This window comes from Equus caballus, chromosome 5, assembly GCF_041296265.1.
Source record: "Equus caballus isolate H_3958 breed thoroughbred chromosome 5, TB-T2T, whole genome shotgun sequence".
NCBI classification, from domain to species: Eukaryota; Metazoa; Chordata; class Mammalia; order Perissodactyla; family Equidae; genus Equus; species Equus caballus.
In genome coordinates this window covers 25,654,828-25,680,976 of record NC_091688.1, presented here as the reverse complement: position 1 = coordinate 25,680,976, position 26,149 = coordinate 25,654,828, and the positions used below count along the sequence as shown (strand labels likewise).

At 44.1% G+C, this 26,149-nt stretch overlaps 1 protein-coding gene across 3 annotated transcripts; it reads left to right on the top strand.

Moving 5' to 3' along the window:
• The first annotated feature begins 931 nt into the window (after window positions 1-931).
• Window positions 932-26,149, top strand: UTP25 (UTP25 small subunit processome component). 3 transcript variants are annotated; one of them, XM_070266756.1, is made up of 13 exons: window positions 932-1,531; window positions 2,359-2,790; window positions 3,504-3,543; window positions 4,262-4,496; window positions 6,228-6,398; window positions 9,330-9,418; window positions 11,347-11,757; window positions 13,524-13,743; window positions 15,414-15,616; window positions 17,025-17,207; window positions 17,344-17,456; window positions 18,200-18,445; window positions 25,379-26,149. In XM_070266756.1, the coding sequence occupies exons 2-13, from the start codon at window positions 2,567-2,569 to the stop codon at window positions 25,620-25,622; spliced, it is 2,379 nt and encodes a 792-aa protein (XP_070122857.1). In that variant the 5' UTR covers window positions 932-1,531; window positions 2,359-2,566; the 3' UTR covers window positions 25,623-26,149. The 3 variants fall into 3 exon arrangements, with proteins under 3 accessions (XP_070122857.1, XP_070122858.1, XP_001915779.3); XM_070266757.1 differs by having other exon boundaries at window positions 1,198-1,490; XM_001915744.5 differs by lacking the exon at window positions 932-1,531 and having other exon boundaries at window positions 2,306-2,790.

Sequence of the window (26,149 nt, the reverse complement as noted above, 5' to 3'; positions counted from 1 at the left end):
GTTAAACCAACGAAGTATTAAAAAAAAGGACAACATTCATGAGACTACAGAAACTTGAACACTGACTGGATATATGATGATAATAAATAATTATTATCACTTTTTTTAGGTGAAATAATTCCATTGTGGTTATGTTAAAGAAAGAACTCATCCTTTAGAAATGTGTACTAAAATATTTACAGATGGAATAATATGATGTCTGGGATTTGTTTCAAAAATAATGCAGAGGGGTGTCGGGGTGGTGGGTGGGCATATATATGAAACAAGATGGCCTTGTATTGATAATTGTAGAAGTTGAGTAATGGGCACATGGGAGTGCATTATATTGTTCTACTTTTGTATATACTTGAAATTTTCCAAAGAAAATGTTTTTCTTTTAAATTATTAACACCTTCCTGAATATTCTGACATTCTTGTCCTAAGGGACAGCTCTCCCTCCTCCATCCCTTGAGATTACTATCCTAGGGAGTCACCTGGAAATTGCAAATACCTCAGGAAAAGTAACTTCTTAGTTCATTAACACCTCTTTATGAACTCATATAAAACGTTATTTCCTGGTCTGCCTTCACCCCTGAAAATACTGCGTGCCTGAGGGTAGAGGTAAAAGAAAATTTGGAGAGAAAAGGAAGGGCTGAGGGTGGGAAGAAGAAACAGAAGAACAAATTTTGCCTTCATTAGAATTTTCCCAGGGTCTTCACTAGTTGGCATATCTTCTTTGTGAGGGTTTTACTAAGACAACTTTCACTGGAGGCATGAAAAAAACGTTTAAAGCCTGGGCTCTGAGGTTAAAATTTCACAAAGGGTCGCCTTTCACACTGTCAAAGGCTAATATCAATATTTTCAGGAGAAGAGGGCTGGCTCCTTTTCCATTGCTGGTGAGCCAATGATGAAACCGCTTGGGTGGGGCAAGGGCACATTTTTGCCTGAACCTGGGAACAGTCTAGACCTGTCCACAGGACTACATGGATGTGGAAACCAGGAGAGAGTAAGGAGTCACCTCCAGCACTCGAGAGTATAGCTTTTTATAGAAGATCTCTGGAGGAACACCAAGAAACTGGTTGCCTCTGGGGAGGGAAGCTGGGGCACTTGAGATTGGGTAGGAGGAGAAAAAAGTCTGACTCTTTATTGCTACAGCCAGGTTATACTGTGGTTAGCGGCTTAAAACATGTGACGACATTTTGCAAACAGCCTTTTGTTGACATAAGCGACTGTACCTTCTATCTGGAAATTAGACAGAAGACAGCTGTCTGTCCGTGGGTTCCTTGGCTGGGCCAGCTGCTGGCACCACCCGCTCTTTGCATATTTTCTTGATTCTCCCTCTGCCTGCCCTCCCTACCACACTCCAGCCTCCCAGAATCTAATGAGGAGTAGAGGATGGCCACTACAACCGACAAGAACAGGATCCTAGTAGTTCTGGTGAACTTCTACAGGTGTGACATGGTATGCACCAAAGCTCAACTTTTCCCACAGAAGGACGGCTCATAGCAGAGGCAAGTGAACACTCTTTGATGGCTCCTGTTGAAATATTCAGGTGAATTCTGCGGTCTATGATTTAGCACTTTTTTTAATAGAACACGAGATTATGAGTTACAACTATGAAAAAAAGTATCTGGCTGTGTTTATTCATTGGTCTCAAATCGCCCTGCACACTCTGCCTGTCTCTGGAGTACTAAGTCCAGTTTTGGTGGAGTTTTTTTGAGTTTTCCTCTTTGTTTATTGAGGTTATTATTTACATACATTAAAATTCACCAATGTTAAACATGCAGTTGGATAATTTTGTAATTGTATACAAGGTGTAACCACCATCACAATCAAGATTTAGAACGGTTACTCCGCCTTAGTAAATTTTTCCATCCCCCTTTGCCCGGGTTCAGTTTTGAGACACTTGATTGAGTTCTACCGTTTTCTCTAACGTCAACTCTCTTCGTAATTTTAGGAAAGTCACTTTAGCTTTCTGGATGTGTTTCTGCTCTTGTAACATGAAGAATGTAGGTACAGATTTGTTTGTAGGGGCTCTTCCAATACTTCCAGAAAATGAGGGGGTGGGATGAGGGCGGGAATGTCAGCTTCCGTCCCCATTCTTTATCCAGCAAACGCATGCAGATCCTAGTGGGTAAACGCCTGTAGTCGCATCAGACAGATTAGGTTTCCATCTTCTCTCTCGCTGGTGTGTAGTCTTTTCTAGGCATCAGGTTCCTCATATGCACTATCAGGCTTATTAAAACAAGACCTATTTGTGTACTGTTGTGAGGATGAAGTGAGATGTGCCGGCACCCTCGAGTATTGGTTGGTATTTTTATTGTAGTATAATATAAAGTCACTGCATTCAACCATCTCTGCTACTACACGTGTACGCAGGCTGAGTCCCACAACCAAAAGAGAAGCACAAACCACGCTCACCGATCTACCCACACGGGCGGCCCCAGCCGGCCTGACAACGTTCCAGGACCCAGAGAACAAATGGGGACACGTGATGCGCTTCCAAAGAGCCCCGCAAGGGGGCGGAATCGGGACCAGGAAGTTCTAACGCCTGTCGTACAAGCGCGACGTAAAGCCGGTCTGCTTTATGGCAACCTGCCTCCGTCGTAAAGCGCCGTCGGCGAGCCCACGTGAGTGGGTTGACAAGACAGCTTCGTGTTGGCAACCGTGGCTCTTGCAGGTGCGCGATCTTGACGTTTTCGCTATGGGCAAACGCGGGAGCCGGAGCCAGAGCCAGCTGCTCAACAGCCTGACTAAAAAGCAGAAGAAGCATCTTCGGGATTTCGGCGAGGAGCATCCCTTCTATGACAAGTATGGAGGGGAGGGGCGTGGCGGGGGCCTGAGCTGCCGGCGTCTTTTCCCGGTGAGATCCGGGGCTTCCCCGGGGCTGGCCCGCCGGTCTCCTATGGAATGGTGACAGGGCTGCTCCCGCCTCTTCCCACTCTTCCCCGGCGCCCACCGTGCTCGGGTCGGGCCTGGCGGGTGCTCGGCTGGGGAGGATTCTGGCGGCATCCCGCCCGGAGATGGGGTTCTTCTTGGGTCTGCCTGCCTGTTGTTGAGCCCGCGGCTTTATGCTAGACGACACACCCACTGTGTGGGGGCTGGGTTTTGTGTGGTCAGAGGTTTTCTAAGAGTGTTTTTGTTTTTAAAGAATTGATCACTGATCTGTCCAGTTACCTTGAGCAGACTGATGTGTCGTTGGTTATAAGTTCCTCTCTAAGTGTCCAGACTGTATGAACCCCGAGGGCTTTTATTTGCCAAATTTATCGATCTTTGGGATGAGAGCCAGTTGTGTGACTCTACTATTTGTCATATGGCCTCGTTAAACTTTTCATTTATCAGTTATTTATTTGTCATATTCTTACAATCCCTGTCCAAATGCATATGTAGGTTTTACATGACTATAGTTGTAATATGTCTGTAATGGTATATTCTGCCTTTTTCACTTAAAGTTTTATCATTAGAATTTTTCCTAATTGCTACGTACTTGTAGATGAAGTTTAACATTATCTATTTCTTCTCAGGGTTTCCAGACAGGAAGCAAAACCACAGATTTGTCAACTGGTAATGTTTTATACCTTCTTTATAATAGTTGGTTTTGGGTTGTTACTTTTAAGACTGTGTATAATAATGAAGTTTAGCTACATTTCCATTCTTTCTGATTTTAGATGTAATCCATTATTTTAGTAATATTGCTTGGTTTTGAATGCAGATGTCTGTTAAAATACCGTCATGATAGCTAATACAGTAACCAGAGTTTGAAACCGTCCTGAGGAATAAGCCTGTTAGAACCTGTTAAGGAGGTGTTCCAGAGGACTCTTGGTGAATCCTAACAGGGAGTATCTTGTTTGTTTAACATAAAAGAAGCCACAAATAGAGTGCAAAATGAACCAAGTTCCTATCTCATTACGACAAACTCAAAACAACGGCATTCCTTTGTTGTATTGTAATTTTTCTCTTGCCCCTTTAATCGTGCCAAATGGCTGACACGTGGGGTAGATAACCTTATAACCTAAAGCTCTATGTTTTAGTCAGCTTTCTTCCCATGTGGAACATTAGCAGTTCAAAGAAGATGAAGAGCTTCTAGAATCATAGCTAGATTAGCTATTTTAAATAAATTTGATGCTGGGCTTGATTGAATAGATAGGATTGCATATTTGCAAAAAAGGTAATTTTTATTTAGGAAAGTCTGAACCTGTTACGCTCTTGGTCTGATGATGGTCATAGGGTAGCAACGAGAACAATATCATTTTTGTTTTTAAAATTTGCATTTTCCTTTTAGTCAGAGAGTTCAGATACTTCAGGTTCTGAAAGTGAAGCAGAGAGTGAACCAGAACAAGTTTCTGGGTACCACAAACTACTCGCCACATTAAAGAGTGTTTCTGAGGAAGATGAGGAGGAAGAAGAAGAGGAGGAAGACAGTGTTGTAGATGAGGCAGAAACAAACGATGAAGATGGCGATAGTGATGTCAGTGTGGAAGATGAGACAGCAGCAGAATCTACCGACATGCAGGAGAGTAAGTGTCTTTGGTGGATGCGTCGTCTTTGCCAGGACTATGGACAGATTGCCCCACAGTACCCTGTGCTGTGTGAGTTGGCTGAAAGCACATGGATCCAAAGCAGAGGTTCTTAACCTTGTGTTCGGCGATGTCTTTGAGAAGCTGATGAAAGCACAGGACCCTCTTGCCAGAAAAATGCGGAAATAACGTTTTTGTTTATCATTTCCAGGACTTCGTCAGTTCTAGTTAAAGTTCCCCTGATTCAGAGGAAAGAGAACCTAGTTTTGTTTTTGTTACTTAGTTATGAGTCTCAATATGTTAAAGAGATTACTGTTCCTCCCTTAGAGAGGCAAAATTTAATGGAAGAAAGATATAAAATATGCAAAACATTTTGAACAGCAGATTTGTATGGAACAGTGAGAATTTTTCTCTGTACTTTCAGGTGTCACACACCATTCTTAGTATTTTAATTCATCAGTTTTACTAGGATAACACTTCATTGCTTCAGACTTAGGGTTTAGTTTTGTTTTGTTTCCTATTTTCCTTTCCTGTTTTGGACTTTTAAAAACGAAAAGTTTGGATTTTTTTGGGTTTTTTTTAAGTTTGGCACCTGAGCTAACGTCTGTTGCCAATCTTCTTTTTCTTCCTTCTTCTCCCCAAAGCCCCCCAGTACATAGTTGTATATTCTAGCTGTAGGTCCTTCTGGTTGTGTTATGTGGGACGCTGCCTCAGCATGGCTTGACATGCAGTGCCACGTCCACACCCAGGATCCGAACCAGCAAAACCCTGGGCTGCCAAAGCAGAGCATGCAAACTTAACCACTCAGCCACAGGGCCAGCCCCTGGTTTTTAATTATAAACGTAATTTATATTTACTGTAAAAATTTAAGGGGGCAGTATAGTTAAACCGATATCTGCACCACCTTGAGATGAACACCATTAACGTTTTATATAACCTTCCAGAATACTTTTTTATGGATATATGTGTGTGAATAAGAGTATGTACATATATTTGTGTATATGTGTTTAATGGTCTCATACATTTCTGTAACTTACTTTCTTTCTTTAATAATATGCCATGGGCCTTTTTCCATGTGTGTAACTGTGGATTGACATTAGCTTCTGAATTACATAGTATTCTGGTGTAAATGATACATGGTAGTGTAATCAGTACCCGACTGATAGAAAATGATGTCATTTTTTCCAGTTATTTCTTACCATAATCAGTGCTGCTTTGAATATCTTTACATGTACATCTTAGCATACTTTATCATCTTAGAAAAAGTCCCTGGGGGCCGGCCCCATGGTTAAGTTCGTGCACTCCACTTGGGTGGTCCAGGGTTTCACCGGTTCAGATCCTGGGTGTGGACATGGCACCACTCGTCAGGTCATGCTAAGGCAGTGTCCCACACAGCACAACCAGAGGCACTCACAACTAGGATCTACAACTATGTACTGGGTGGCTTTGGGGAGGAGAAGAAAAAAAAAAGAAAAAAGATTGGCAACTCTTAGCTCAGGTGCCAATCTGTTAAAAAAGAAAAGAAAAGAAAAGAAAAAGTTCCTAGAACTGAAATTGGTCAACAATCAGCCTTCATTTTGAAACTTATGTTTTCTACCTACCTGAATTTGCTTAAAAGTAAATATTAGCAGTGAACACTAGTGTTGATATAGACTAAGGAGTTAGTTTTATTTGTCAACAGAAGTATATTTATGCGTAAATAATTTAACAAAATGTTTCTCAAAATTGCAGGTATGGCCTTACCTGCTGACCCTGAGGGAAAAGATGGGGACGGGCCCCCTGCCACGTCACATGGATCCCCCGAGGAGTTTACGGATGCAAAACACGAGTCGCTCTTCAGCCTGGAAACCAATTTTCTCGAAGAGGAAAGTGGAGGCAGCTCTTCTCTGAAAGTGTCACTAGGTCAGAGCACAGGATGTGTTGCTTGAATTCACCTGGGGCTTACTACAGGGGCTGTAGGCTAATTCACGGGGACTCGCCTGTTATTGGAATGAGCGGCAATAAAAACAGATAGTTCAGCAGCTAGCTCTCGAGCTGGGAGAAAGTACTTCTCCGAGGTATTTTTGTGTTTTTCAGTGGTTAGGCACTATTGGGAGTGGGGGTTGTTAGGAGAACAGCTTAAGAATGATAGCAGGGGAGGCCAGTTCCCCAGGCCTCACATTTCCAGAATTGGGGTCCGGGGGAGACTTCTGATTTTGTTCCCAGCAGGAAAGGAAGAGAAAGAGGAGAAAATACTTTGCACTTTCCTCTCTACCCTTCAATTCTTTTTGCTTATTGGAGCAATAATTTTCCAGATTTCTGAGACGCAGGAGTGGGCAATCTGATTGGTCGTTTTTACCAGGGAGCACCTCAGAAGCCGAAAAACTCCACCCTGTCTCCCCAGCCTCTCTCGGCCTCTCGGCCATGCCTCTGTCCAACCTGCAGTCGCTCGGACGAGGCCTGCCTGTGGTAGGCTTAGGCAGGTCTCTGCTCTCTTTCTCGGGTCCAGTTTCTCAGCCTCTGTCTGGGTGAGCAAGTCAGATTGGTCTCGTTCTCTGTCCTGCCTGCCTTTTTTGGTCCCAGTGCCACTCTTCAACCCAGCTCTACAATTAATGAGGCTGAAATTTTAATTTGCTCATTTGGCTTTTTGGTTCTATTGGCTGTTATAAGGGAGAGGGAGAAGTAGCAGTTAGAATTTGGGCACAAACCCCATTCTGAACCACCAAAATGTTAAAACTCTGGAGGAAACATTAGGAAGCTTGACTATCCAGAATTTCTCTAGTCATTTTGGCTGTACAGATATATTAGCAACTAGAATTCTCGTGTCCTATTGTTTACTCTTTTCTTAAGTATATTTAGTACAAGGTGCTTTGCATTTGATGTTTTACCATTTGGATCCGTGAATGGGTCATTTAACTTTGCTTCCTAGTGAGTGGGGCTGGAAGAGAAGGTTGGGTGCCAGCTCAGAGCACTGAAGATAACCCTGAGTGCAGGGGCTACCGTTTGGATCATTTGTTCAACTCAGTTGAGTAGTGAGCATTTCTGTGAGTCCTGCAGTGCAAGATAAGTCAGACATGGAACCTGCCCTCAGGGATCTTCCAGGCCAGTAGATGACATAAGACATGCACGGGTCTGTGTTGGGGTTGGGGGGTGGGAGTGCAGTAGGGGACTGTCTATGGGGAACCCGGGATGGCCTCTTAGTGGAGCCAGTACTGTGCCTGACACAGTAGGCTCCTGGGAAATAGTTATTTATTGTAAGTCAGAGAGTAACATTAAACTATTTGGATATACAAAAATGAGGTAAAGGAGAGGATAGAAATTTTTTTTTTTTAGCTTTTCAAGTCGGTATGAGGTGTTATCCTCTACATTTAATTTGCATTTCTCAAATAACTAGTGATGTTTAATAATTTTCCATATTCTTATTGTCGGCTTAGATATATCTTCTTTATTAAAGTACCCATTCAAGTATTTTACTCATTTTTATTTGGGTTGTTTGTCTTTTTATTTTGATCTGTAGGCACTCTTCCTCTTCGTGTATTCTGAATATAAGCTATTTGTCAGATGTCTGTTTCACAAATATTTTCTCCCAGTATTTGGCTTGTCCTTTCGTTTCCTTAGCAGGTTCTTTTGATGACAGAGTGTTTAATTATGATGAAGCCTAGTTTCTCTCTTTTTTTCTTTTATGATTAGCCCTTTTAGTGTTCTCTCTAAATCTTTGCATACTCCAAGGTCACAGAAATACTCCACTGTTTCTTCTAGAAGCTTCATAGATTTGGCTGTTAGCTTGAAATCTGTAATCCACCTTGGATTAAATTTTGTGAATGAAATGAAGTAGGAGGAAAGGCCATTTCTTTCCATATGTTTATCCAGTTGTTCAGCACCATCTATTGAAAAATATTTTTCTTTCCCACCACATTACTTTGATGATTTTATCAAAAATCATAACTGTATATTTATGGTTCTATTTCACCATTTTAGAAAATGTTCAGGGGCCGGCCTGTTGGCACAGTGGTTAAGTTTGCACATTCTGCTTCAGCGGCCCAGGATTCACTGGTTCGGATCCCAGGTGTGGACATGGCACCGCTTGGCAAGCCATGCTATGGCAGGCATCCCACATATAAAATAGAGGAGGATGGGCACAGATGTTAGCTCAGGGCTAATCTTCCTCAAAAAAAAAAAATGTTCAGTTGATTTATTTGTCTATCCTTAGGGCAGTATCACACTGCTTACTAACAATAGCTTTGTGGGAAGTCTTGAAATCACATAGTTTTCTAGCTTTCTCTTTTGTAACATTTACCAGCTATTCTGCTTCCCTCATATTTGCATATTAATTATAGAATCAACTTGTAAATTTCTGAACTATGTGTATTTGTCTCTTTCTCCTTTCAGTTCTGTCATTTTTCGCTTAATGTAATTTAAAGTTATATTTTGGGGTACATCTCCATATAAGCTCTAGAATTAAGTTGTTGATATCTACAAAATACTTTAGTGGGATTTCTAGAATTTTTAATTAAAGGAAAGAAAGCCACAGAGGCAGAAGAATTTGAGGGTCGTGTAATTCAGAAATTATATTGGAGAGGTAGGTTGGACGTATATCCTGTGGTGCCCCAAATGTCAGACTGGGAAGTTTCTTCAAAGGTTTTTGAGCTGGGAAGTAATGTAGTTAGAGAAATGCTTTAGGAAGATGAACCTGTCAGAATCTTTTAAGCTCTAGACTGGGAGAGAGGATGGGGAAAGCATATGGGAGAAAGGATTAGTTAACATCGTGAAGAGCAGCGTCTCATTCACACGGGAAGACCAAAAGATGCCTGCCGTTTCCTCCAGGTGTTCTGACAGTTTTTATTTCTGACTTAGATCCGTTTCTACAACATGTGAACAAAGAACTGAAAGAAAAAGAAATTCAGGCTGTTCCCACAAATCCCAAAACTACCCACCAGCTAAAAGTAAGTGTTCTTGGTCATCCCAGTCACAAATGGAGAAAAGCTCTAAGTAAAGCAGTGCTCCTGGGTTTTAGCGGTCTCCCTGAATGCAGGGTACGCAGCAGTGGTAGATGGCTTGATAGGGGAGCAGGACACAGGAAGGCTGCAGGAGCCTCCTGGGGCACAGGTGTGGCTAGAAAAGGCTCTGGGAAGCTGGAGTGTGGGAGCCAGAGAAGAGAAGAGTGTACACCAGGTACGCCAGGGTTTAGACTACCATCTGCGAGGGGCTGTCCCGTGACTTAAGGCAAGTTAACCTACCTTTTTGATCTTCACTATTCTCATCTATTAGAGGGGGCAATAATGCCTACCTCAGAATGATGTAGTTTAGTTTACTGACTGATACATAGAAGTGTTCAGTAAAACAGTAGCTACTGTTGTTCATTTGTTTGAAATAACTGCGATGCATTCACCGCTAAATTACTCAGATATGGAGCAGTTTTTGCTGCTTTGTTTTTTTTTTACCTACTGATGCTGTTTGTGAGAGTTGGTCATCCTTTTTTAATTGGAATTTTTATTGAGATAATAATTATAAGTTGCAGTTGTAAGAAATAATACAAAGACATCCCTTGTGCCCTTTGCCCACTTTCCCCCAGTGATGACATCTTGCGAAACTAAAGTACAATATCACAGCCAGGAAGGTGACATTGGTAGAATCTACCTGTCTTACTCAGATTTCACCCGTTTTGCTCCTACTCAGTTGTGTGTGTATGTTCAGTTCTATCCTGTTTTATCACGTGTGTAGGTTCCCCTGTCCACCCCCACAGTCAAGATAGAGAACATTTCCAGCACCGTAAAGATTCCTCCTGTTTCCTCTTGCCCTCTTAAAGCCACACCCACCTCCTTCCCCTCATTCCTAATCCTTGGTAATCACTAATCTGTTCTCCTTCTGTAATGTTGTCATTTCAAAACTGTTATTTGAAAAGAATCATACAGGGGCCAGCCCAGTGGTGTAGTGGTTAAGTTTGCACACTCCGCTTCAACGGCCCGGGGTTTGTGGGTTTGGATCCCGGGCGTGGACCTACATACAAAATAGAGGAAGATTGGCATATTGGCACAGATGTTAGCTCAGCAACAATCTTCCTCAAGCAAAAGGAGGAGGATTGGCAACAGATGTTAGCTTAGGGCCAATCTTCCTCACACACACAAAAAAAAGGATTCATGCAGATTAGTTTTTTTTACTTAGCATAATTCCTTGGAGATTCATCCTAGTTCTTGGCCAGTGTCAGTAGTTCATTCCTTTTTATTGCTGAGGCCATCCTTTTTTTGTTGTTTTTTTGGCTGAAATTAGCAATTTTATCATAGTGCAAAAATTCCCAAACTGGTATCCCGCAAAATATTATTCTTTAGGATTCTAATAGATATGTCTCAAAAAGAAAAAAAAGTTCCACGTGCAAATAAATTTGGAACCCTTTAAGTTAAATCAAGTGAAACGCAGTTCTTAGCATAGGACTCATCAGAGCCTTTAGTATCTAATATGCATTGTGAATCTGCCTGAGGGGGATTAGGTTTTGTGGTGTTTACCAAAGTTATCTAACCACAGAGCCCATTTTTTTCTGGAATGAATTTTGACTTCCCAGAGTGTGTTCCACAGAACAGTTTGGGACACACTGATATGGTAAAGAGCTCAAATGTGAAGTCAGAAACCGTGGACTCTAGCCCTCAGCTGTCTTCTCTCCTGGGTAAAGTTTGTCTGAATCACATAACCTCTCTGAACCTCAGCATTTCCTGAACCGTGAGAAGAGCATTATAGTATCTGCCTTGCAGGGTGGTTGTGAGGATTAAATGAGATGATCTGTGAATCATGAGAGGTCTTGGTAAGTTATAAGGTACTGTGTGAAAATAAGGTGTCATAATTCATTTCTAACTTAACTTTTGATCTCTCTCTCCCCTAGTGGCCCACCCTAGGCCAGCTTGTCTTTTCATCTAAGTTTCAGAAGTTGGAAACATTTAAACCCCCAAAGGACATTGACTTACAGTCACTTCATCTCCAGAAGCCTCTGGAATCTACCTGGACCAAGACCAACAGCCAGTTCCTCTCTGCTGCCCAGAAATCAAGTAGCCCCTTCACACCCCTCCAGAAAGAGCTCTTCTTAATTATGAATTCTTACCGGGACTTGTTCTACCCAGAAAGGACCGCCCTGAAGAATGGGGAGGAGATCCGCCACGTGTACTGCCTGCACGTCATAAATCACGTCCTCAAAGCCAATGCCCAGGTGCTTGGCAACAACAGCAGACGCCGAAGCCAGAAGCTTGGGGTGGGTGACGACGATGACTTCAGGGACCAGGGGCTAACCAGGCCCAAGGTGAGTGGCAGCAGGAGAGCCTTGCCCTCAGGAAGGAGGCTAGCTGCAAGGCACTGCCGGACAGGTGCCTGGCACTTAGCAGGTGCTCAGGTATTTTAATGATTGGAGTAATGAATGAGTCCAAGAGTGAGCAGGTTAGACTGCCAGCTAGTGTCAGAGCCGTGCCGCAGACAGCTCAGTGGGCTGCTGCTCACAGTGGGTCTAACTGGAAACTTGTGAGTAGCAGCTCCCTCCATGATAATTCTCCCTAAAGATAAGCCCTGAACTCACAAATTACACTCCATTAGCAATCTCTCTGTGGTTGCCGGAGCTGGATGGGACCTTAATGAGCCTTTTCTCCAGTCTCTTCATATTACAGCTGTGCACAGAGACCCAGATTTGTAGAGGGCCTTAGCTAAAGAGAACCAGGGAAAGGGTGGCAGAGATGACACTGGAACAAGGATTCTCTTCATTAAGCCACATAAATATGTAAACTTTGGAAAACAAAAGTCCCTATTTTTCCGTTGTGTAGTTATTGCTACAAAGTGACGATGACATTGATTTGGGCTCATCAGCCTGAGCTCTGGGGCATCTGGGGCTTCCTAGAAAATGTCTTTTAATTCTGTCTGCACTTTTCATGCTGGCGTGGAGCTAGATCTTCTGTTGTCTACTCCCTCGCCCCCGTAGCCTGTCTCTCTCCGTACTGAGGAAGCCTCATCTTCTTAGGTTGTTCTCACTGAGCTTAATCGGATTCTAGGGTTTTCATACTGATGTGGCTTTTAGTGATTTCTCAGTCCAACCCCCGTTTGACAGCTGGGGAAGCAGAAACCTAGACACTTACTAGTGTCACAGCTGGGGCAATAGCTCGGCCCTCTTCAGTCTCGGTCCGTCATCCCTGCCCTGTACCAAGCTGAATCACTGCACCCCTCGGCTAGGCTGATCCCCTTTCTGGGCGACTACCTCAGAGTCTTGATTATAAGATGATCTCTTTCCATTTAGAATCGCGAAAAAGAATAGGAGGCAGTTTACCTGTGAATCACATTTAGAATTGAGTGAATTGCATGATCTGACTGGAGTTATTTCCATTGTTGTATTGTTTTCAAAAAGGTAGTTAGAAATTAATCTTTTATTAGACGTCTTCTGGGTTTTTTCCTCAACAGTTGTAACTTTAAGCATTTTTGGAAATGTTTGGAAAACTGAGTCCTCTATTTCCTGTTAAAATATGATCCTATTTCAGAAATGCTTTATTGTCATTTCTGAAAATTTACTAGGGAATGTACTGGAAAAGTAATGATGCCTTAGTCGTTTTTCCTTACCAGTTTTATTTGTTCTCTACTTACTGCATCTAATTCATTTACTTATTCAGCATATATTTATTCCTTGGGTCTCATGGATAAAAATACTATAGTCAGTTCTGCAGGAGACAGAAATGTGTAATATTCCTTGCTGGGAAGAGCTTGTGTGTTTATGTCCTTGGGTTTTTGCTAGTAGACACCTCTCTTAACGGCATTGACTTATCCTCAGAGGTATTTCCAAATTCTGCTTGAGAATTGCCTCCCATAGAGCCGTGAGATTGAAGTCCACAGGACATGGTGCTGTGGATGTGAAAGGTGCTCAGCTTCTGCTACTGAGCCAGGTCCTGTGCAAAGTGGGTGACGTAGATGTGGTCCCTGGCGGGGGACCACTGCTGTACAGAGGGCTCTTTAGTGCCAGGTCCTCGGAGGCTCACCTCGAGCTGCTGTTCCTTCCCTCTGCCCCACCAAAGCTGCCCGTTGCTCTCTCCACAGGTGCTGATAGTGGTGCCGTTCCGGGAAGCTGCTCTGCGAGTGGTACAGCTCTTCATCAGCCTCCTTGAGGGTGACAGCAAGAAGAAGATAATTGTAAGCAACAAAAAGAGGTTTAAGGGAGAGTATGGCTCGGATCCTGAGGAGAGACCACCCAATCTGAAGAGGCCTGAGGATTATGAAGCCGTATTTGTCGGCAACATTGATGACCACTTCAGGATCGGTAATTCATCCTTGTCAAAACTGAGCCCCTGAGAGACCTGAGGGGTGAGCTTCACACAGCTGGAAGCCTGGAATTAGGCGTTCTCTCAGTGGGTCACTGACTCAGCCTCCTAACGGAACAAGGGTCTGCACTTGAGGCATCTTGTCTGCCAGGGCAGGGTCCTGCCCTGGCTAATGGGGGAACGCTTGGCTGATGTGCAGAGTGTCTCTGAAGGCAGGTGTAAGAGGCACATGCACGTTTTTGAGAGAACTGTCTCAGCACGCCCATAGCTGGTAGCATGTAGTCGAGAGGTTCTTGGGGGAGTCGGAAGAGACAGGGGCTGAGTGGGTCATTCTGAGGAGGCTGAATAAATAAACTATCTGTGTGTGATAGTGGACTTCCCTCCTGCCTGCCATGTAGAGTGCCTGCCCCTGAATTATCTCCACTCAAGACTTAGCAATTCCCACCCAGCTTTTCACGTTTTTGCTTGGCTCTCATTCAGCTTCCATATACTTGATTGGTTGTACATTGATAAAGTTCTTGGAAAATGTTTATTAGTCACATATGCTCATTCACCAGACGTTTATTAAGCATCTACTATGTGCCAGGCACTATTTAAGAAGCTAGAGGTATAGAAATAAAAGTTATGACTCCTACTGTTAAGGAAGTCCAGCCTAATAGGGAAAGGAATAAGTCTTAGGATCAGAAGATGCAGTGGGTGTTCTCGGAGCATTTAAAGCAAATCTCCTTACCCAAAATGGGCACGAGTGGTTAGGGAAGGCCTCCGGGGAGGTGCCGTCTGTACTAAATTGAAACCTGAGTGGAATATAGCCAGTTACAAATGGAGGTGGTCAGAGTGGGGGAAAAGGTTTCAGACAGGAAACTGCACGTGCAGAGCCATCAGGGTGAATCAGCCAGACACAGCCTAAGACTCACACAGGCTTCAGCATGGCTGGAGTGTAAGGTGCAAGGGGACCAGAGCAATGTTTAGTTTTAAATATGTACAGGTATCCAGCAAGCAGCTGATATATCAGTCTTGAGCTCAGGGAAGAGATGTGGGCAGGAAATATAAATTTTTGTGAAGGTGATGTTGAGGCCATGGTTAGTGAATAAATTTACCCAAAGCTTTATGTAGAGTGACAGGAGAACCTGCAGGTGAATTTAGGGGTTTGTAGAATTGCTATTTGGATTCGGAAAGACAGATAAGGGCCAGGTCAGTGATAGAAGCAGAACTAAGTATTGAAGTCGCGGAAACCACCAGTGAGGAAAAGGACATTTCAGGGAGGGGGTGTTTAAAGTGCTGCTTAGCATTCATGACAAGAAACACTAAAGTGCCATTGAATTGGTACCCAAGAGCTGTTGGTGACCTTAACAAGAGTCATGTCAGTGGAGTCCTGAGAATCAGAGACCAGATTGTGGTGTATTGAGGAGTGAGTGGGAGATTTCAAAGTAGAGACAATTTTCTGGAGAAGTTTAACACTTAAGGAAAGGAAGAGTGAGAGCTGGAAGGGACCCTAGATGCGAGGGATGATGATGATGATGATTTTAATAAATAAAGCAGTTTGAGCATGGTTATATGCTAAGGGGAAAGATCTAGAAGGTACAAGGGGAGAGGAATGCTTTGAGAGGGTGGAAGCTCATCGCTTGGTCATGACTTACGAACTTGATGTGTACTTGGCTGTTCTGTGTAGGAGTGGCAATACTTCAGAGAAGCATCCGACTCTATGCCCCCTTTTACTCCTCGGACATCCTCATTGCCTCCCCTCTGGGCTTGAGGACCATCATTGGTGGAGAAGGAGAGAAGAAGAGAGATTTTGACTTTTTGTCTTCCATTGAGCTTCTCATCATTGATCAAGCCGACATTTATCTGATGCAGAACTGGGAGCATGTCTTGGTAATGCTGGTCATTCACATTTAGAGGGACAACGTTCACATTTAGAAAGATAAGCTCAGCAGTTTAAGTCTTAAAGGGTTATTTAAGTCCAGATTAAAACTCAGTTAGTTTGGAAATAGGGAAATATTCCACATTTTCCAACTTGAAAATGGAATGTTATTTTCCCTTTTGTACCCACAGATTGGTCAGTTAACTATCCAAAGAGATAAAAATTCTCATCAGTATTTTCAAATCTCCAGAAAAGATTTTTTCCTGTTAAAGGTCATTTCTGGGGGCTAGCCCCAGTGGCCTAGTGGTTAAGTTCGGCTCGCTGTGCTTTGACAGCCCAGGTTTGGTTCCCAGTCGTGGACCTACACCGCTCTGTTAGCAGCCATGCTGTGCTGGCAGCCCACATTCTAAAAAATAGAGGAAGACTGGCATGGATGTTAGCTCAGGGCGACTCTTCCTCAGCCAGAAAAAAAAGTCTCTTCTGCTAATAGACCACTTTAGCGTGGTGAGTTGGTTGGTTGGTTGAAAATTCTCCTCATCAGGAACATCTTTACCTGAAATAATTCCTCCTGCCATTTATGTTCATTCTCTTGTTTGATCTTCAGTGGAGATGGGAAAACATTGCTCATGATTTCTTAGTGTGTTTTGCAGAGAAATGTAGGCTATCTTTATCCCCGTACTTAATTTGTGCTGTAATTTTTTTCTCCCTCTCCACATACTCTGCACTGTTGTCAGTTTTAGGATTGAAAAACTGTCCTTTGGAACAATCTTTATCACAGAACATTAGGTTTGTTTTTTAAAGGTATAGAGAATTTACTTCGCCTGCAACCCCAGGGCTTGCAGGAAGTTTGGGAAAAATAAAGGGGAGTACTTATTTATAAAGCAGGGAATAAATTTATAGTATTCATTACCTTTCAATGTATCTTACAAGATAAGAATACAATTAACATAGAAAAGATGTGTCGATGCTTGAGTCCTAGTCTTTAATTTGAGGAAAAGGCCCCTGTAGTGGCTCTGAGAATCTTCTCATGTTTTGAGAACCAAGTCACTGATGGACAACAGCTCTGTTTTCCATGTCGTTTCTCTTCTTGTTCAAGTCTAGGACTAAGGAACCCATAGAGTGACCAGGGTGGCATTGCAGGAGTTCCTTTAAAAGGACTGTTCCTATAGGTACCACTTCGATCCTTTTAGCCAGGTCCAAGAGGTGGCCAGTTTCAGCTTATTTTCTTGCCTCGGGGGGTGTTCACTTGACTGGGCAAGTCAGTCACCCATCCAGGCCTTGATTTTCTTATTGTAATTTGGGAGATGATAGTACGTACTCCATGGGGTTAAATAAGATGATAGGCTTGTAGAATACCTAGCAGTGCTCAACAGGCGAAGGCTCAATAAATATGAATGGTACTGTTACTTCTGCTCAAAGCATTTGATGAACCACATGAACCTCCTGCCCTTGGACTCACACGGGGTGGACTTTTCTCGAGTGCGCATGTGGAGCCTCAATAATTGGTCCAAGTACTATCGTCAGACACTGCTGTTTGGGGCCCTGCAGGATGCCCAGATAAACTCCGTGTTCAACAAGTACTGCGTCAATCTGCAAGGCCAGGTGGGTTCTCTCCTTATTTCCCTGGATCTTTATGAAGTGTTATGTATTGTTTGGGTCATGAGGTAGAAGGAGAGGATAGCATTTGGTCTACAGTGGGGATGGCTCACCTCCTCACGCTCCCATTGATTCCTGGCAGGTGGCTGTGAGGAATGTCCCGATGACAGGCTCCATCAGTCACGTCCTGGTGCAGCTCCCACATGTCTTCCAGAGGATGGAAGCTGAAAACCTTGCTTCGGTGATTGATGCCAGGTAGCCATCCCTCCCCAGTCCCGTTGGAACCCTGGCGGCCAAAGAGAGGGATTTGAGTCTAGCATACAAATTTAGAATTGGATTCCATGTTGGGTGTATTGATTACAATTTACCAAATGAGATGAGATAATTGAACCTAGTCATGCCGTTGACAGAGGAGGAAACTGAAGCCCACAGAGAAATGGTGCCATGTCCTAGTTCTCATAGCTAGTTAGTGGCAGGGTTAGTATTGTAAATCATGGGTCCTTCCTCCAGACTGTAGCATTTTTAAATTACATTACACTGCTTAATGCTGCAAAGTGTCCCATGACAACAACTTAATTGTAAGCCCTTCAGTGCAAGAACTATTTTTCTAATTCTCCATATGTTTTTCCCCTGTCTCTTTATTGTGTTTACTCAGGGAGCCATGGTAGCAGAATGGTGCTTAGCATGTGGTAGTTGTTCAGCAGTTTGACGACTGACTGAATGAATGAATGAATGATGTGGTTATATACTCCTTAGAATAATTCTGTGGGATATACTAGCATTACGTCTATCCTTTATGATGAATAGTGGTAGTACTTATTTTTTAATGTGCTTATCACGTTTTATCCTTATGTAATCTCTTTGTGGTGAGGTAAGCCATATTGGCCTCCTTGGGGAGGTGGAGGGAGATTGTGACTTGCCCAGGGTCATGCAGTTAGTAGTGACGCTACAGGCTCAACTCTAGACCACTGACTTTGCCCTTTACCTTTCCAAACCAGGTTTAACTTTTTTGTGAACAAGATTTTGCCTCAGTATCGTGACGCGGTCATGTCTCACACGCTCATCTATGTCCCCTCCTACTTTGACTTTGTGCGTCTCCGAAATTACTTCAAGAAGGAGGAACTGAACTTCACCCACATCTGCGAGTACACCCAGAAGTCTGGTGTCTCCAGGGCCAGACACTTTTTCCTTCAAGGAGAGAAGCAGTTTCTGCTCTTCACAGAGCGCTTCCATTTCTACAAAAGGTAAAGTAGTGCCTTGTTTCAAGTGTCCTGTCTGGAGGGGAAAATGCAGTGCAGATCATGGCCTGCATCCGAGTGCATGGTGGGCTTTGCAGTGTTATAAGGTCCTCCCTCACTCTGCCTCTTGCGCAGAAGCCAGAGAATTTAGGGGCTGGACAGACTGTGGTTGGTTGGCTGGTTGGTTGGTTGGCTGGTTGGTTGGTTGGTTGGCTGGTTGCCTCCCTTTAGGCATTGTTGGAAAAGGTTGAGGAAACAAATGAGTGACTACAGTATAACCTGTATATAGATCTGGAGTGGGTCCATGCTTGGGACTCAGTTTTAGCTGTGGTTGTACACCTCAAGACAGACATTCCAGAGTGGAACAACTCTCAACAGGGACAGTAGGAGTGAGTACAGCGAGGGGAGGGACCTGTCGTGGAAGCACAGACAGCATATCGGGGGCTGTGTGGTCTGCAGAGATGGAGGCTGAGTGCGGCGTCAGTCTGCAGAAAGTTCTGGTGTGTCCTGAGAAGGTGAGCACGTGCTTACTTCCTCACCAAGAAGAGCCAGGACTCAGGGACCCCTTGGTGTTTGCAGGAGGCAAAAGGTGAGGGGCTTAGAGTGGAATATTTGAGGGTGTCAGCATCTGCTTAGCTTCCCCACCTTGTGACTTTGACAAAATAAGTTGGATTGGCTTTTTTTAGAAATCTGTTAGTTAGTAATATTGAGGCCTCTGTTATCTGGGATACTTGGAGCCCTTTGCGCCCCGAGAGCTCAGGTATTTTATTATTTTTCTATTTCTGCTACCAAATGAAAAAGCCCTTTTTAAACCCGTACGTAAGGAGAGATGGAAATTGCATCCTATTACCTCTTCCTGATTCACAATAAGGTCCAATGAATCTAAGTTCTGACTTGACTGTTTTATTAACTCTCCATCACATATACTAATGAGGGGCACATTTTCCCAGAGACTTCCTAACACAGAGCCAGAAATCTCCCCGGCTTTGGAGCATATTACGTGATGCGCCTGGCGTTGCATTGCCTTGTAGTTTACGCTGATGTTAGGATGGTGCTCCCCAGACATGTCCTTGTTACCAGACGAGGAGGGAGGAATCAGCAGCCTGCCCGGGCACAGCGGGCTGGCGGGACGTGACCTCTGAGTGTTCTGCTGACTAGGTGTTCCGTGGGCGGAGAGTTGAGATGTGACCACATTAGTGTTTCCTCTGCTCCATTCTCAGCTACCCAGATAAGGCTCTTTGGCCAAAGACTGTTAATGAATGCCTGCTGGTTGGCATCATTATTTGCTTTGTTCCAGTAAGTCGTTGTTTTTATTCATGTTGGAAAGCGGTATTTGGGGGGAGTTTGTACTCAGCAGATCTTAGGAGCTCTTAGTTTTCTATCAACTTGACAAATGAAAGCCAGCCCTTTAAGTGAAGTGGGTGGGTTGGAAACCTTCCGAGTGTGACTGTCTATATCAAGTGTGCATTAGGCTGGGATGAGGACCGCTCTCAGACAGCAGCTTTCCAAGGAGAAGGCATGATGTCAAAGGAGCCCTTTCTCTTAAGTCAGCAGGACAATCCCCTGCCTTACACAGTCCATTTGTTTACCAAACCGTTTTTGCCCCCAAAGTCACTCTAAAGACAAACCTAGCATGTACCATTTGCCTCATACCCTGGGCCAGGTTAATGGGTATTTCCTGTGTGGAAGATGAATGGGAATAATGTGCTTCAGAGTTCGGTAACTGCTAATTATCTCAAGGTTTCCAACTATAGAATTTTTTGCCTGAGAGATCACCAAGGTGACGACGGGTGTTTTTATCTGCAGTGCCTTTGCGATTTGATTTTTTTATTTGACCTTGGGGAAAGTGCATGTATTTTAAACTTTAGTCTCCAACTCTGAAATTCTGTATTTATATTCTCTGTGGAAATGGGCAGTGTTAGAAATACTATAATTCATTCGTGACCTAGCAAAAAATTTTCAGCCTGAAGATTTGTTTTCATTGGGGGAGATGAAACCAGTAGAGTCTTAGAATGGGAAGGGTGTCTGGTCAAGGTGGCCCTCCTGAGGAGAGTCTGGGTCACAGCTCTTTCCCTGAGCGTTGTCAGGGGGTTACCACGGGGTGGATTCTCAGCCAGGCGCAAGTCAGAAACTCTGGAGGTGAGATTTAGGGAGTTGGGAGAGGCTGCTGGGGTGTTTCTGAGTGCCTCCCGCCCCTGTGGAAGAATCCCAGCCTAGAAGCAGTAGACCTGGTCTTATAGACCGCACGGAGGAGCCTGCCTTTCAACTCAGTTGTGGGTGCCTCTAACAGATGGCAGTAAAATAAATATCTAGAATGTCCTTAGTTTTAGGTCCTGTCAGGGCGGGGGGACCCTGCAGACCCAAAGCATATAAAAGAGAGGAGGAGGGCAGGGGAGAGGATGCTGAAGATAATGGGGAATCGGCCCTAACCGCCCCTCTGAAGAGGCCCTGGTCACAGTCTCTGTTTCCAGGACTGGCCTAGTCTCATTGTGGGTGATTGGGACTGAGAGATTTCCTTGTTTTTCAAATATCACACTTGCTGGAGTTGGTTTTGTTGTTTTGTTTTATAAATACTCCAAGAGTGTTACACAATTATTGTAGAGAACTTGGAAAACCTCGGTTAAAAAAACAAAGAAAATGGAATCACCTATAATCTCACTGCCCTGATATAGATACACATTTAGGTGTATTTTTTCCTGTCTTTTGTAAAAAATATGTACACATGTGGGTATGCACACTCACACAGACATTTTCTTTAAAAAAATCAAAATTGGGATCACACTATACACGCTGGGATTTTTTTCTTGTACCTTAAATGTTTTATGTGCTCATTGAAAAAAAATTTTTAAATATGTTAACATTTTGGTATATGTATTTGTATATCATGGATGTATTTTTGAGTTTATATATATAACTCTATTACATCCTCCCTCCCCCCAACTTTTTATTTGGAAAGAGTTCATTTCAAAAGAAATTGTGAGACTGTACCAGCGAACATCTCTAACACCTTGCCCTTAGACGTCACCAGCTGTTCGCGCTCTGCCTCATTTGCACACACCCACATTCTGTCTCTCCTTTGCTCTCTCTGCTCACATCTCTTGTTTTTTCTTCCTCACCCATTTGAAAGTAAATTTCAGGAGGCTTCATGACACTTAAGCCCTAAAGTTTTCAGCATGTAGTTCCTAAAAGCAAGAACATTCTTCATCTAACCATAACGCCATTATCATACCACTTGATGTTACTACGATATCATCCGAAGATGTAGTCTATATTCAAATTTTCCTAGTTGTCCCCAAAATGACCGTTATGGCTGTCTCTCCCCCAATCCAGGATTCAGTTAAGCATCATATATTGCACTTGGTTAACATGTTTCTTTAGTCTGTCTTAGTAGTTCTCGAGCAGGGGCAGTGTTGCTCCCCAAGGTATCTACAGATGTGTTTGGTTGTCACAACTGGAACGTTATTCTAGTGGTTCTAGTGGGTCAAGGCCAGGATGCTGCTGAATATCCCACAGTGCACAGGACAGTCCCCACAACAAAGAAGTGTCTGGCTTGAAATGTCAGTAGTGCCGAGGTTAAGAAACCCTGATCAAGAATAATTCCCTTGCTTTTTTTCTTTTTCATGACATTGGCAGTTTTTGAAGAGTCCAATCCAGTTGTCTATAGAATGTCCTGCTGTCTGGATTTGTCTGGTTGCTTTATTATAATTAGATCACTGGTTCCCAAACCTTGCCATGCATTAGAATCCCCTCAGGGAGCTTTTAAAAATCTGAATGCCCAGGGTGTACCCCAATACCAGTTTAAATCATGGTGTCTGGGGATGGGGATCACGTGTAGGTATTTCAAAAAACAAACAGGTGATTTGAATATGCGGCAAAGTTTGGGGACCACTGATTCAGATTAAACACCTTTTGGTAAGAATCCTTGATAGGGGATACTGTGTACTTCCGACTGCATCTCATCAAGAGGCACATAGTGTCAGTTTATTCCATTTTTGGTGACACTAAATGTGATCACTCGCTCACGGTGGGTCTGCTAAATCTCTCCATTGTAAAGATACCCTTTCTGTGTAATTAATAAGTAGTCTATGAGCTGTGTGTTGCATCCTTTTTAATGGTTACGTAGTATTACATTGTATGGATATATAATTAACCCAATTTCCTGTTAATGGGCACATAGATTCTTTTGTATTTTCTGCTATTATATATAATAATGCCAAGAACATCCAAATGCGTAGTTGATGGCGTGGTTGCCTAGTTATTTTCTTAGGATAAATTTGGAACGGAAAACTTGTTAGCTCAAAGGCTGTACAAAATTAAAAATTTGCTATACGTTGCAGTTGATTTGCTGCCTCCCGTCTTCCTCATATCTCCCCCCCCCACCACCACCAAATACACACACACAGAATGATTTATACTCTGTTGGCCTATTTCTGCAAAATCCCACTTGTTGCCAGTGACTTGATAGTCAAAATGGTATCTCATTACTTGAATGTCCTTTTCGTGCTTTTCTTTGTGTTTTGCCATCGTCAGTTGAATGTAGAGCTGAGGTCAGTGGTACCTGAGTCGAGGCACAGCTCTTCTGCTGTTCGGCCGCTAGTGAGGAGGTTGTGAATCTAGTCAGGTTTCAGTTGTTACTGTAGTTGCCTTCCGTGCACCACAGACTTCCGATTCCTCCAGCAGACAGTGGGCTTAGCATGAGGCCCGAGGTGCTGGAGGGGCATTTCTCAGTGTCCCGATCTCCTCTCAGCCCTCACCAAGCCCTGTACCCCTGTGCCACAGGAGGGTCCCTCCCTGCTCCAGCCCCTCCCCCAGCAGCGGGCTGTTCCTGCTTGTGACTCCCTGCGAGGGCTTCGACTCCTGGGCCAGCTCGGTTGTAGGCAGGCCCTGTTCATCCTGGGCTGTGGAGATGGGGCCTCCTCAGGGTTCCTGCTCCACCCACCCCGTGGTAGCCAAACTCTGCCTGCTGTCTGTAAGGGGTCTCGGTGAGAAAGAAATCCTGCCTCCCCTGGTGGTGCCAGACCTCTGCTTATGTGAACGCAGGACCTCAGGCTGAGTGGCCTTCGTGCGCTTTCCCCAGGGACAGACTGCCGTGGCTTTGTCTGGGATTGAAGTCCTCTGGTGAGGAGCGATGGGCTGGGGGGTTTACTGCCCCTCCCTTAGGGGCAGACGACTTTTACTTCGCCTGCCCTCCCCCGCCAGCAGCTGACCTTTGCTGGGACGTGGGGCTGGGAGGGGGCTCCTGCCCACCTCCCGTGGGCTTCAGGTTGCCTCTCCGTAGGAGGTACGGGTCTGGGAAGTGAGCGGGGTTTCGTGTCTGCACACCAGTGAGGCCTCTCTCAGGCCTTTCGCCTTGCCCCCATCATTCTCCAGGGCTCCCAGGGGAGGCCTGTGGAAAGAGCTCCTGAGTGAATGTGAACTCAAGGAGCGTCCGGAATCCCAGGGATTCTGAACTCTCACACGAGCCCACACCTGCTCTTTAAGAATTTGTTAAGAGTGTAGCTGTTTTCTTCCTACCCGCTTTCTTGGCAGCTGCCCTCTTCCTCCTGTGCTCTGCCAAAGCTGAAAAGGAGTTCGTGTTCCCTGTCTCTCTTGAGACGGGCTTGTCTCTCTTTGGAATTTAGTCAGTGGTGGCCTGAGCTGGCTCATACTGGCTCTTGAAATCTGGTTGCATGTCTCTTCCCAGCTCTCCAGTTCAGCAACAAGACATCGGCAGCCTGAAATTGGCCATAGTGGGAGTATTTACGCTAGAGAAATTGGCAAATGCTTCCAATCAGCACCCTCCCTTCCCCACTGAGAGCCAGTTATTAAACACACCAGCGTGTCATTGAATCAGTTCATCTGGTTGCTTCATGTCATGGGCTCACTAGGCTCAAGAAAAGGAATGCTTTTGTAGATTGTCAGGCTTTTTCCTGTTAGCGTGGGAGCAGTATTCTCTTGACTTCTCTACATAATAAGCAGAAGTAGAACTCAATGTTTGTTTTTGTTTGTTTTGATAATTAGGTAAAAGTTTATTCAAGTTCATTAGTCCTTAGAATTTCTGCCTTATGGAAAAGTGATGTTGAAAAATGAACCAAGTCGTGGATTGCCATTTCAGTTTGGAAGAGGAGGGTCTCCGCAGAGATCAGGATGAGCCATCGTATAAAAAGGCGAGGAAAGCTCGTCCTCTGTAAATAAAATAAAATTCCCGCGGGAGTGTAACGTCAGAAATGTATGAGAGAGTCTAACAGGGCAAGTCAGAACCTTGTCAACATATAACATCTTGGGTTGTGGGGCCTCAGGGGGAACGATTGACCTTGACCCCAACCATACGGTGAGTCCCTAGGGTCTACACCCCCCACCACACGCTGCAGCGCTGTGCAGCAGGGAGAGAAGTGTGTGAGCTGTTGAAACTAATTGCTTTCCCATGATGCCTTATGGGTCCTCAGGCAGTTTGTAAATGGATGAAGTTGGGACATCTGCCATGGAGTTAACGTGTCTGCAGAGTGACAAGAAAAGACTAATGGGACCGCATTTACAGTTTCTGCAGTTTATTTTATGTACTGGGTCTGACCTCGTCTCCATTACAAAACGTTGTTTTGCCTTATTATGATAAGGATAATGTTAAATTCGCAAGTGCCTACTTTTTGTTTTCTGTGTCAGATTTTTAATCCTAGTCTGCTATTTTTCCCCACCCTACCGCAGTCTACCCAGAGGAGGCTCAAGAAATGCAAATTTCTTTTATCCTATCTTAAGGCAAACACTAGGAATTCAAATATGTTGTCACAAAAATAAGCCTTTTCAGCTCAAATTAGAATAACCTTTGGTCTGTCTGTTGGTGGTGCCCTTATCCTCCTCCTTGGGCGTGAAGCGGCAAGAGTGAGCTACACCCCTGTAAAACTCTTAGGTAGCTTTTCCATAAATTTCCTCAGGTGACATGGCCTCTCTTTCCCCTTCTAACAGGTATACGATCAAAGGCATCAGGAACCTGATTTTCTATGAGCTGCCGACATATCCCCACTTCTACAGTGAGGTCTGTAACATGCTGAGAGCCGCCAGCAGGGGCGAGGAAGCCGCCTGGACCTGCATGGTCCTCTACTCCAAGTACGATGCCCAGAGGTTGGCTGCCGTGGTCGGCGTGGAGCGGGCTGCGCAGATGCTGCAGTCCAAGAAGAACGTCCACCTCTTCATTACTGGAGAAAGATGAGAATTTGTTGGACCCGAAATGGTACTTGGCGTGATACATAATGCTTGATTCTGTGCCAGTTGGCCCCAATTCTGATCACTTCTACAAGAGGAGGACTGGCACAGGAAGGAGCGCCAGGCAGCCGCGTAGCAGAGACTTCTGTCTTTTCAGGTCATACATCCCTGAAAAGTTCAATGTAAACCAAATTTTGGTAAATCACACCTTTCAGAGGTTAGGAGGGAGCGAATGGGACTCTGAGAAGTTGATAGAAGGAAATTTCTACTGGGAAATCTTTTTGTAAGCCATAAATTCTTCTATTGAGATTCCCATCTAATTTATTATACTTGGCAAATTCTTTCAGATTTGCCCACTTCTGTTTGATACTTTCTTCAAGTAAGGCATACATGTCATTGCTTGTGAGAACTGCTTATGAGACATTGGCGTACTTCTTGCTGCTGAATATCATCTTAATTTTGGATCGCACAGGTTTTAGAAAACTGTTTTTCCTCAAATTTTTTTTAAACCTTAAATATTCTATTTTAATTCAA

Excerpts from the sequence above, each read along its gene's own strand:
- UTP25 (XM_070266756.1), top strand. The coding sequence starts at position 2,567 with ATGGCAACCTGCCTCCGTCGTAAAGCGCCGTCGGCGAGCCCACGTGAG. Across the intron at positions 15,617-17,024 it reads AGAACTGGGAGCATGTCTTG|CATTTGATGAACCACATGAA; the intron begins GTAATGCTGGTC and ends TTCTGCTCAAAG. Across the intron at positions 17,457-18,199 it reads GCTTCGGTGATTGATGCCAG|GTTTAACTTTTTTGTGAACA; the intron begins GTAGCCATCCCT and ends TTTCCAAACCAG.